Source organism: Mus musculus, chromosome 6, assembly GCF_000001635.26.
Source record: "Mus musculus strain C57BL/6J chromosome 6, GRCm38.p6 C57BL/6J".
NCBI lineage: Eukaryota > Metazoa > Chordata > Mammalia > Rodentia > Muridae > Mus > Mus musculus.
The window spans coordinates 82,722,675-82,735,145 of record NC_000072.6 but is presented as its reverse complement, the minus strand read 5'-3'; the positions used below and the strand labels follow the sequence as shown (position 1 = coordinate 82,735,145).

General features: G+C 49.5%; 1 protein-coding gene across 2 annotated transcripts in view; it reads left to right on the top strand.

Moving 5' to 3' along the window:
• Hk2 (hexokinase 2) overlaps nt 1-10,121 on the top strand; it is a 49,430-nt gene extending 39,309 nt beyond the window's left edge. The window contains exons 12-18 of one of the 2 annotated variants that reach the window (NM_013820.3): nt 179-298; nt 2,950-3,045; nt 3,999-4,098; nt 4,195-4,378; nt 5,446-5,601; nt 6,201-6,434; nt 7,692-10,121. In NM_013820.3, coding sequence (NP_038848.1) covers nt 179-298; nt 2,950-3,045; nt 3,999-4,098; nt 4,195-4,378; nt 5,446-5,601; nt 6,201-6,434; nt 7,692-7,836 — 1,035 coding nt within the window. In that variant the 3' untranslated portion in view covers nt 7,837-10,121. The remainder of the gene's footprint in view (nt 1-178; nt 299-2,949; nt 3,046-3,998; nt 4,099-4,194; nt 4,379-5,445; nt 5,602-6,200; nt 6,435-7,691) is intronic. The other variant, XM_017321401.2, reaches the window with a different exon arrangement.
• Nucleotides 10,122-12,471: the final 2,350 nt, after the last annotated feature.

Here is a 12,471-nt window from a genome sequence, read left to right as displayed (position 1 = left end):
ACCTCCCGAATTTCAAAGACCCCAGCCTTTCTCGGCTCACCCCTGGCTTGAGGAGGGCAGTGATTCAGGGCCCTGGCAGAGTTGCTCTGGGTTGGTGCTGCCTGAGCTTGCATTTCTCAATGCTTGGGGCATCCCCCTCTGTCGAGGGCACCTCTCTCAATGCCCTTTGTTTTCACAGCTTTTCGACCACATTGTCCAGTGCATCGCGGACTTCCTTGAGTACATGGGCATGAAGGGCGTGTCCCTACCTTTGGGTTTCACCTTCTCCTTCCCTTGCCAGCAGAACAGCCTGGACCAGGTATGGCCACCTTCTGGGAGGGCTCTCCTATGGGCTTCCTCAACCCTAAGCTCACTCCAGTTTACAGGGAAGAGAGTTGCTCTTAGAAGAGGGAGAGAGAGAGCCGGGTGTGGTGGCACATGCCTTTAATCCCAGCACTTGGGAGGCAGAGGCAAGAGAATTTCTGAGTTCGAGGCCAGCCTGGTCAACAGAGTGAGTTCCAGGACTACACAGAGAAACCCTGTCTCAAAAACCTAAAAAAAAAAAAGAAGAAGAGAGAAAGAGGGTATGAGTAAGCTTGGGTGGAGACCTTGGAAGAAATTGGGTACCAGTTTGGGTACACAAATAATGATAACAATCAAGAATATTAACTCATTTGTGTGTGTGCGCTGCCACATGCATATATGTTCAGGTAGAAGTTATCAATTTTGTTTTTGAGACAAGGTCTCTCATTAGCCTGGAACTCACTCATTATGTACCTGTCTGGCCACCAAACCCTAGAGATCCTCTTGTCTCTACCTCCCCAACTTTTATGTGGGTGCTGAATATACAATGGAGGTCCTTGTGCACATGAGTAGACCCTCTCTTTTCATGCCAACATGTGCAGTTTGGTATAAAGAGTAAGCAAAGCAGGAGCCAGCAGTGGCCCTGGCTCTGGTGACATCACCTTTTTGATGAGGTTTCAGTGGGTGTTAAGGACACCTGGAGGCCCAGAGGTCTTTGGCCACATTTATTCACCACTGGCCTTGGGCAAGTCTCTGGTTGTTGAAGCCCAGTGTTGTCTTGTTATAGTGATCATCTGGAATGAGGTTATAAACACTTTTGCCAGAGGCGCAGGGCTTAGCAGTAGATGAGAGAGGAGTAGAAGAGACAAGCCTGCCTTTGTCGCTGTGTGGGTGTAATTAGCCAGGCCTCCGTGCTGCTGTGTTTTGTTCGAAATCTCTCGGGATCTCTCACCACAGTGGGACACACCCAGGTTTATGGGATACCCAGGTGATGGGCATATACCATGAGCAAGACTTGGAGACACCATGCATGTGGGTGGTCTCGATTCCAGCCTTTTGTGAAAGGGAGCTGAGGATACTGGTTTGTCCTGGCTGCTATCGTATCAAGAGCAACAAGGAACAAACCCTCTTTCTCCCATGTACAAAGCAAATGGGCACCTGTGCCTAGATGTGCCACCACATAGGGGAGGATGCCCTAGAGCGGGGCGCAGGGGGCTGGCTCAGATGGTAAATTGATTGCTTTGTAATAATGAGGATCTGGGCTCAGATCTCCAGCACCCATATAAAAGCTGGGTGCGGTGCTGTGCCTGGAACACCAGCACTGCGGAAGGAGAGTCAGGCAGGCAGGTCCTGGGTGCTCCCTGCCAGCCAGGCTTAACTCAGTGAGTTCCAGATATAATGGCAGATTCCCTCAAAGAATACAGAGGACAGCAAATGGGGAAGGTGTGTGACATCAGCCTCTGGCCTCCACACACAAGCCATGTGCACAGTTTTGTGCATGTGCGCAGATGTGAACAGAAACCCTGCCCCCCCCCCCCCCTCCAACCCCTTTCCCTTCTCTTCCCCCTCTCAGGGTCTGTAGAAGACTCCGAGGACCTTTCTTTTCTTTTTTTTTTTTTTTTTTTTTTCCATTTTTTATTAGGTATTTAACTCATTTACATTTCCAATGCTATACCAAAAGTCCCCCATATCCACCCACCCCCACTCCCCTGCCCACCCACTCCCCCTTTTTGGCCCTGGTATTCCCCTGTACTGGGGCATATAAAGTTTGCAAGTCCAATGGGCCTCTCTTTCCAGTGATGGCCGACTAGGCCATCTTTTGATATATATGCAGCTAGAGTCAAGAGCTCCGGGGTACTGGTTAGCTCATAATGTTGTTCCACCTATAGGGTTGCAGATCCCTTTAGCTCCTTGGCTACTTTCTCTAGCTCCTCCATTGGGAGCCCTATGATCCATCCATTAGCTGACTGTGAGCATCCACTTCTGTGTTTGCTGGGCCCCGGCATAGTCTCACAAGAGACAGCTACATCTGCGTCCTTTCAATAAAATCTTGCTAGTGTATGCAATGGTGTCAGCGTTTGGATGCTGATTATGGGGTGGATCCCTGGCTATGGCAGTCTCTACATGGTCCATCCTTTCATCTCAGCTCCAAACTCCGTCTCTGTAACTCCTTCCATGGGTGTTTTGTTCCCAAATCTAAGGAGGGGCATAGTGTCCACACTTCAGTCTTCATTCTCCTTGAGTTTCATGTGTTTAGCTCCGAGGACCTTTCAAGGTTGTCACCGAGACCACTGTTCATTGAACTATGGAATTAAGGCATACACTCTGGCCCGCTGAAGGAAATAATTGTTGGAGCATTTACATGGTGCTTGAGCCATGAGTCACTGGGCCAGGGTGTAATCTAGACCTTGGGCAAATCCCTTCAGTGCCTTGATTTCCCACCAAGTAACTGTGATCATGATAAAGCTCTCACAAGTGGTGGTGAGGATCAAGTGATGTAACCAAGTCAGTAAGTAGTACCTTAGATGCAGGCTCAGGATCATTTGTGGGTAATCTGCTCTGCGAGGCTGAGAGCTAGACGCAGAAGAGCCAGGCTCCAGGGATGACCCAGGGTGGATGTTCCTCCTTTGTGTGATTTTTATTTTTTTCTGTTTTATTTATTTTCAGAGCATCCTCCTCAAGTGGACAAAGGGATTCAAGGCATCCGGCTGCGAGGGTGAAGATGTGGTCACCTTGCTGAAGGAAGCCATTCGCCGGCGAGAGGTGGGAGGCGTGGTGCAAGGCTTGGTGTATCTTGGAATCTGGGAGGATTACCACGTGTTACTGCTTTGTTGGGGTTAAATAACTTTATCACTCAGCGGTGGTTGGTTAACTGCTAGAAGAAGGCCATGCTCCAGCGGCAGGTGCTGCTGTAAGAGCTTTGAGGAATGGGGAAGAGCAAAGAAGGGTGAGCAGATAAGTGGCAGCGTGTGTGTGTGTGTGTAGCCAGTGTGTGTGTGTGTGTAGCCAGAGGGCAGCCTTAGATGGTAGTCCTTAGGGACTTCCTCAGCCTCTGAAAGGCTGGAATCAAAGGTATATGCCACCATGCTTGGCTGTTTTTGTTTTGTTTGTTTGTTTGTTTGAAGATTTATTTTATTTATATGAGTACTCTGTAGCTATCCTCAGACCCACCAGAAGAGGGAATCAGATCTCATTACAGATGGTTGTAAGCCACCATGTGTGGTTGCTGGGAATTGAACTCAGGACCAGAACAGTCAGTGCTCTTCACTTCTGAGCCATCTCTCCAGCCCCCCACTTATCTTGGTTTTTGAGACAGATTCTCTCATTGGCCTGGGATGGAATGGTTAGACTAGGTTGGCTAGCCAGCAAGCCCCAGGAGTCTCTTGGTCTCCATTTCCCCAGTGCAGGGATTGCAAGCATGCATGACCATGTCTGTCTCTTGTTATGGGTTCTGAAGATCAAACTCGGGTTGTCATGCTTGTAAGGAAAGCAAACACTGTTCTCTGCCGACTGATCTGTCCTCTCTGCTCGGAAGTGGTGATCTTAATGTCCTGGCCAGTGGAAGTGTAGGTCTCAGCCTGAGCTGGGGCAGGTGAAATGAGGAACGGGCCACGGCATGTACCATTTGGGGATGCGTGTGTGTCTGCACCTGCATGTGCGCGTATGTGTCTTGAAGATTGGGACTTGTGGAGTAGACATCTTCCTCTTGCCATCAGGAGTTTGACCTGGATGTGGTGGCCGTGGTAAATGACACAGTTGGGACTATGATGACTTGTGGCTATGAAGACCCTCACTGTGAAGTTGGCCTCATTGTTGGTAAGGAGACTATTGATCCTCCCCTGGTGGGCTTGCATGGCTCTGGATGGGTGGAAGGCTGGTGTTAAATGAGCATTGGTGGCCTCCGATTGACAGGCACTGGAAGCAATGCCTGCTACATGGAGGAGATGCGTAATGTGGAACTGGTGGACGGAGAGGAGGGGCGGATGTGTGTCAACATGGAGTGGGGAGCGTTCGGGGACAACGGCTGCCTGGATGACCTGCGCACAGTGTTTGACGTCGCTGTGGACGAGCTCTCTCTCAACCCTGGCAAACAGAGGTAAGCAATCACCTGTGTTTGGAGCTAAGTCCCAGAACGGGACTTCAGTTGACTGGGCTCTCCGTCACCTTGGCTTTCCTCAGAATGCCTGTTCTCTTAGGAGCCTAATGGGCTTCTCCTTCAAAGAGGGTCTTCTTAAACATGCCTCAAGGTGTTGGAGAGTGTATTAGAAGCTAGGTCTGATATTGAGGAAAACCGGGTGGGAACTGGAAACACACACACACACACACACACACAACACACACACACACACACACACACACACACACACCCCTCCCAGTGTGAAGAAGCACTGTTGTGGCTCTGACAGGAGGGAACCCTTTCTGGTTACTCAGCATCCAGCATCTCTATCGTCAGAAGGGACAAGCATCCGAGTGTTACAGAGCCTCATACAGCGGAGGGGCTTGGAGCTGAACAGAGACCTAAGATCTGCCTGGTAGGAAGGTTTAAGATGCTATACTAGTGTTACCAGACTGAGTTTGTAGCCAAAGACATGGATTTTCAGAATACACTTGGCAGTCTATGATTATTCTTAATTAGAGAATATCTCCCAGACTGAGATACCTCTGCAAGTCAGGCAGGCAGCATTAATGAAGGAAGCAGGCTACAAAAAGAGGCAGGACAATTACAGTGTCTTCAGTGCACCTTGGACCCTTGGCTTTGCAAAAAGGCATTGTGCGTATTCCAGAGGTCTCCAGGTTATGTCATAGTCATGGTTGGTTCCAGAAGTGAGGATGGTGGGTGGGGGTGGGGGGTGGGGGTGGGTTCTGCTGTTGTTACTTAAGGTCCAAGAGAAAACGTAAGCTGCCCAGTGGAGTTAAGGAATTAAGGAAGACTCAGTTATCCTCCCCTGCTCCTAGAATTGGTTGTGTGTGTGTCTCTGTGTGTGTGTGTGTTTTCCTAACATTAAGCCTTGTGGGCCTCAGATATCAGGTGGTGAGTTTTGCTGAATGATTGAGAAGATTCTTGAATGTTGCCTGCATGACTCTCCCGGCCCCTCCCCCCACCCCTGCAAAGTCCCCGCCCCCAGCCTGGACATAACCTCCGTGGACAACGTCCCGTTGCAGGTTTGAGAAGATGATCAGCGGCATGTACTTGGGCGAGATTGTGCGCAACATCCTGATCGATTTCACAAAGCGGGGGCTGCTCTTCCGTGGCCGCATCTCAGAGCGCCTCAAGACAAGGGGAATCTTCGAAACTAAGTTCCTGTCTCAGATCGAGAGGTAAGGATGAGAGGCTTGGGAGGGAGGTGAGCCATGGCCTTTATTCTTCTATAATGAGTAGGCAAGCTGAAGGGTTTCTGCAGCTCCTCTGAAGCCAGGATGCAGATGCAGGTCTGTCCCTAGTGAGTGACCCATTCCTAACTGACACTCCCCAAAGACCCACTCTGAGGATGGGGGTGGTCTCCATGTAGGATGTGGATTGTCTTTTGTTTTCAGTATAGTTTGGTGTTGGCTTTCTTGAGGCGGGTCTCACTGTGTAGCTAACTAAGGTTGCCCTTGAATTGGTTGCAATCTTCCTGCTTGAGGCTCCTGACAGCTGAGATTACAGAGTGACTGACTCACCATGCCTGTGAGCCTCAGCCTGTAGTAACAATGCCCTACCTCGGATGTAAAATTGAATGAAGGGCCGCTTGTTTGTAGCTCAGTAGGAAGTAGTTTGTAGGAAGAGCAACTGAATGAGACCCCCTCCCCAACCCCACTCCCGCCCCACCCCCACCCCTGCCCTGCTGACCCCCGTGGAACCAGAGGGGCCTTAGGGATTGCAGGCCACTAAGCCTCTCTGCGCATTATTCACCGTGCACTGTCCATCTCCCACGCAGTGACTGCCTGGCCCTGCTACAGGTCCGAGCCATCTTGCGCCACCTAGGGCTGGAGAGCACGTGTGACGACAGCATCATTGTGAAGGAGGTGTGCACTGTGGTCGCCCGGCGCGCGGCCCAGCTCTGTGGCGCAGGCATGGCCGCCGTGGTGGACAAGATAAGAGAGAACCGTGGACTGGACAACCTCAAAGTGACGGTGGGCGTGGACGGGACACTGTACAAGCTTCATCCTCAGTGAGTGCCTGACCTTGGGGCTGTCCTGTCTTCCTTCTTCTCCTTGTATATTTCTCTTCTCGCCCTTCTCTCAGCCACTCCAAAGAGGGTTTAGTGCTTAGTTTCTAGATTAGTGGTGATGACCCTTTTGCTGGCTTGAGAGTTTCTGTGCAGGTGTAGTTAGCTAATTTCAAGGCTGGATCACAACTCTTTTGGTTTTGAGCCAAGATAGCCTTGAATTCATTATGTAGCTGATTCCAAATCATCTGTCTCTTGGGGTGGGACCACGGGAGTTCACTACTACCAGAGATCGTATTTCTCAGTGATCGTATCACTGATGTTTCTGTAATGATGTGATGCCTAGTCGTTTTGATATGTTTTCGTCTCTGTGGTGGGTATTACACAAGAGTGATGGTACCCTTGCAGCCTGATTGCCTGGCACTGGTCAGTTGTGAGCAGCCTGACCTGTTACTGGCGATCAAACTTGGCTCCTGAAAGAACAATAGATGCTCTTAACCGCAGAGCCATCTCTCTAGCCCAAAGTTTCCCTTTAAAGGTTACTTGAATTATTTGGTAGAGGTGTGGGGGGGTAGGGAAGTCGTGGACACGGGTACAGTGCCTACGGAGGGCAGAAGATGGCATTGGGTTTTCTGGAGCTGGAGTTGCAGGGTATTGTGAACATTGTTTGTGTGAACACCATGTAGGGGCTGGCAACTGAATCTTGGTCCCCTGCAAGGAAGGGGTTTTGTACTTCTCGGTGTTGAGCCGGTGTTGAGCCATCTATCCCACCCCTTGCTTTGTTTTTTAAACTAGAGTCTCTTGTATCCCACACTGGCCTTTAACAACATAGCACATCCTTGCTATGTAGCCAAGGGTAACCTTGAGCTTTTGATTCCCCTGCTTCTTGTTTGCTGGGATTACAGACATGGGTGGGCTACGGTGCTCGGTAGATGCTGGGGCGGGAGGGCAGGGCGGGGGGTGAACCCAAGGTCCTCACTTATGCTGCTAGGCAAGTATTATCAACTGAGGTACATCCCCAGACCAACTGATTTGTTTTGAAGAAAATTCACCAGCATCTCAAGACATTTGTGCCAAAACTTGAGGTTTCTACTCTTGCGATTGGCCACTGTGGTGTGGTATAAGGCTTGGGTGTGGTCCTAGCCCCTGCAAGCCTGTCTGTTTGTTAGTTTGTAGGTGCCGTGCTCCACGTCTCATTCCTCATTCCAAGCTTTGCTTGAGGACACCAGCCACTCACATCCCCTTTTTCTATCTTTCCAGCTTTGCCAAAGTCATGCATGAGACGGTGAGAGATCTGGCTCCGAAATGTGACGTGTCCTTCCTGGAATCCGAGGACGGCAGTGGGAAGGGAGCGGCTCTCATCACTGCTGTGGCCTGTCGCATCCGGGAGGCCGGGCAGAGATAGAACCTTGGAGCAGACGGGACTTCCCTGCTTCCTCACTTCCCTGTTTTAAATTATGAGGAGATGGACCTCTTGGCATTTCCTTGGCAGAGAGGACCCCGAGAGACTGGGACTTTTGTCCCGATATTCACTGTAGAGTTTGATACCCAATCCTTGGCCTTCCTGAGAATCAGAAGTAAGGAATTGTTCACAAGTTGTTCCTGCTGGTCACTTCCTGGCATGTTCCCTCCCCTGTTCTACTTCCTGTACAGTCCTATGGGATGGGGACAGTCTTGCGAATATGGTTGCCTCATCTTGGAGCTGAATGCGACATTTATAGGTGGAGAACATCTTGAAATGTTGATACTTCTGTCATCAGATCAGGCATTGGGAGGGAGGGAGGAGGAGGAGGAAGAGGAGGAGGAGGAGGAGCAGTATGGAACGTCCCCTGGCCTACATGGCTGTCCCTCTTCAGCTCAACCTGTAGGCATCACCCTGCTGGTTCTAAACATTTGCTGTCCTGGAATAGAGGAACCCAAACCAAAGCTAGACTCGACACCCCCTTCAAGTGTCTGTGGCTTTACCTCACACGGCTGAACGGGTCATCTATGAGCAGCAGACCTTGGGGCTAGGGGTGGCTTTGGTAGCTTTTCAATTTCTTTTTTTTTTTTTTTTTTAATTTATGTTTGAAATTTATTTAGTTTGAAGCAGGTCCTCTCCTTCATTGTGTAATGGTTAATTATGTAAGTAATGTATTTATATGTTCCTTTGTTCTGTATATAGCTGGCCAGGGTCTCCTCTGACTCGGCCTTGTGAGTAGATAGATCATTGTAGTTCAGGATATGAGGTGGAGACACTGACTGGCTCTAGAAATACCTCATTCACCCGCGGGAAGAAGAGAGACTCGGAATCTCTTGGTGAGTGATGGGCAGAGCGCCACCAGCCTCCGGGCTTCACCTTCCTCTGCTCCGTGAGGTGTATGCGAGGCAGGGATGGAGACAGGGTGGTTCGCTGAGGGAAAGAAGCCACAACACCTGGCTGCTCCGTCCAGAAGCTTTCCTGAGTGAGGTCTCACCCGGGATGTTAGGCAAAGAAAACCAAAGGATTTGTTTCAAGTTCTCACTGCATAGAAGATGTGATTTTTAGGTCAGTCGGCGTTTCAGAATGGTTTGACAAGTTACAGGAAGCCAGCGAAAATGTTTTTAAAGTCACATCAGATCGTTGGAGCAGACCACATGAAGCATCGAGAGAACTCGACCAAACCTCAGGGGCGTCTCGGGGTGTTTGTACATTTATTTGCCCTCCTAGCAGATCCCACCTCCGGTGTGTCTCGTGTTTTACACGAGATGCACGCTGTCTGTCTGCTTCCTTGGACTGAGCTGCATCGAGCTGCCGACTAGCCTTTTTATACGAGTTATTTATTCCAGACTGTTTGAAGAACGGGAAGACACCAATGTCCTGTTCTCTGCTCTACCAACACGGTTCGCTCTGAATTCAAAAGTTCACTTCTCCCTTCAAAATATTAAATTGACCACCAATGTTAAACCTGGATAGGTTTAATAAAGAGGAAACAGCCTTGTAACACTAATAAACAAGATACGGGGGTCAAAAGAGAAAGACCAAGAGAAAGCTCAGCATCGTGGCAGCCATGTTTTGAACATCTTTCAGACTTGTGCTGAGCAGAGCCTAGTTACAACCGAACAAGCTGGTGTACAGTGAAATGAAGGCTGCCCAGGTCCTCCCGGGATGCCCAGAGGGAAGGTCGAGTGATTCCTGCCTGATACTGCCTGTCTGGTGTAGCTCCCTCAACCTGCAGTTACCGAAGCAGACCACTGAAAGCCGAAGCCACCTATAGATGTGTGCAGCACTAGGGGGTAGCCACCTATAGATGTGTGCAGCACTAGAGGGTAGCCACGGAGTACAAATGGATTCTGACTAAATTTTCGAATCTTGAATTTTAAACTTTAAAATCAAGCACCATCTAGGAAAGGACTTTTTTTTAAAAAGGGGTGTGTGTGTATGTGTGTGTGTGTGTGTGTGTGTCTAACTTTTAAGGAAGTTGGCTTTCAATCCAGAGCATGAGACAGTGTGCTGTGTTCCTAGTACTAGGCTGGCTACTGCCAGCACTAGGTTGACAGCTCTCTCTGCTAATGCTGCTTTGTGTGATCTTCAGTGAACCTTTGACTCATCTCATATCCCTGGGCACTCGGTCTAGTGAGCGTTTTGTCATCATGTACAGTAGAGAACTAGTTGAATTAACCATGTGATGTTAACTATTATTAATAAATTTTAACTTTTTTTTTTCAAAATATTCAGTGTGTGATTGGATCTTTTAAGTGGGGCAAGTTAGGACTTCCTGGTCAGTCTGATCAATCACTGATGGGGTCGATACATTTGGAGTGGCCTGTTATCTTTCAGTGTCCGTGGAGACGGATTCTGGAATTCTGAAGCCTGTGGGGGTCGGATCCTGTGATTGCTTTCTATGGCGGAGATAAGCGCCGTGAACGATCAGATGCTGAGAGCAGAAGCTGAGCCTCAAGCAGTAAAGACAGAGTGGTGTGAGTCCTTAAACCCTCTGCAGCTCCCAGTGACACATTCCTCCAACAAAGGCACACCCCCTAAGCCCCTCCAAACAGCAGCACTAACCGGGGACCAAATACTCATGAGATGGGAGAGAGAGAATGGGACTAGTGTTGAGCCTTGAACCCAGGGCCACCTGTTCAGTGGACTTCACCCCTGGTTCTCCCAACACCACTTTCAGATGGGGTCTCATGTAGCCCAGATTGGCCTCAGACTCCTGGACCAGTTTTAGCCTTCCATATGCTGGGGTTACAGGCATGTGCCACCACACCTGACCACACTTGTTTTATACTTTTTTGAGTATAAAACACTGGGTTGCTCAGTGTGTAGACTTGAACCCCTTGTAGCCCAGCATGCTCTGCGCTCTTTGGTCTTGCACTCTTAACCCTCCTGTGAGGATGCATTTATAGACAGTCCTTTTGTGAGACAGGCTCACTATGTACCCCCAGGCTGACCCGCATCTTGCTATGTAGATCAGGCTGGTCATAAACCTGGCAGGCCTCTTTATCCTTCCAAGAACTTGGAGCTACAGGTAGGAGCCACTACAAGCTAAAGAAGTGACAGGAGCAGGACGGTGAGACTAGGTCCAGACGGTCTGCCCTTGTGATCCCAGGGCTGGGGAGGCTGAGGCAGGTGGATCCCTGGAGGTCACTGGTCTGCAAGCCTAGCTTACCCAACAGGTTCCAGGCCATAAGAGACCATGTCTTGAGAAACAAGGTGGACAGCTGAGGAAAAACAGCCAAGCCCATCCTTTCACTTTCTCACATGCACCCGTGAGTGCATGTCTGGGACTTTTCTAGCCTTTACATTTCAGAAAACACTGCCTTAAAAAAGTGATAAGATTGGCAAGATAGTTAAGAGCATAAAGGAACTTGATATGCAAATCTGATTTGATCCCTGGAGCCCACCACAGAAGGGGAGGATTGGTTTCTCACAAGTTGTCCTCTGATCTACACAACACACACATCCACTCACACATGGAGGTCCAGTTTTATCCTACACTGAATCTGAGTCCATGATCAAGCGGGACTGCGTTTCTTGGTGCACACGTGGGTCCTTTGTTTTCCCTTCCAGCCTGGCTTTCTAAAGCTCATTCCACTGACTTAAGTATATGAGGATGGCCTTGAAGTGACTCTCCTGCCTCCAGGCGCTGGAATTCCAGGCATGTGCCACCACCCCCCAGCTTAGAGGCCTCTTTGGCTTTTCTGCCTCAAAGCAGATTCTTACAGATTCCCCACTCTGGGCCTCTTGAGTTTTGCAGCTGGCTTGTTCCTGTCTGTAACATCAGCCATACTGCTCAGCACAGTGTGGGCACCTCTTTCCCCAGGTCACTTTGGCCTCTGGCAGCGGGATGGAAAAGCTACATTCGTTATGTCCCATGGATGGGGCTGGGGCACAGACAGCTCCGCACAGACCCTAACATTGGACTAGCAGGGAATATTTTAGTGCGATTTAGGGTACATTTACCTGCGGTGAGGCCCTCAATGTCCCGGATAGCACGTGTATCTCTTTCCTAGGCTGACTCCCCATCCTCCCAAGGAAAAATTAGTTTCCTCCAAGCAAGCAGACTGCACTCACACTGCTCCCAGCTTGGAAAGCAGTTTCCCAGCCAAACCCCAGGCAGCCTGTCTCCCTGTTTTGTTTTCTTCGGCTGGGCCCCAGGTGCCACAGGCTGGAACACAGGCACTCCGGTGTTGAGAGCATTTTCTAGCCTTTGCACAATCCGCTTTTGCTTTTCTGTTTTCCAATTTCCCTCTGAGCCATGTCTCTTTTGTTCTTCCCTCACCATCGGCAGTCTGAGCACCCTGCTTGACGCCACCTCGTTTCTGTACGAGTCTGGATGAGGCATACATTGTTTCGTGCCGTCTCTGGTTTTCTTTATTTCCTTTTCTAAGGACATGGATGAAATACAGGGGCCTGAAAATGCTGTGTGCTCTAAACTAAATGATAGATCCTTAGCTCTCTGTGATGCTTTAATAAAAACACACAAAACATAGTTGGCTAGAGTCTTGTGTCCTCTCTCAAAGCAGGGTTTGTTTACATATTTCTATCTATCTATCTCTATCTATCTATCTATCT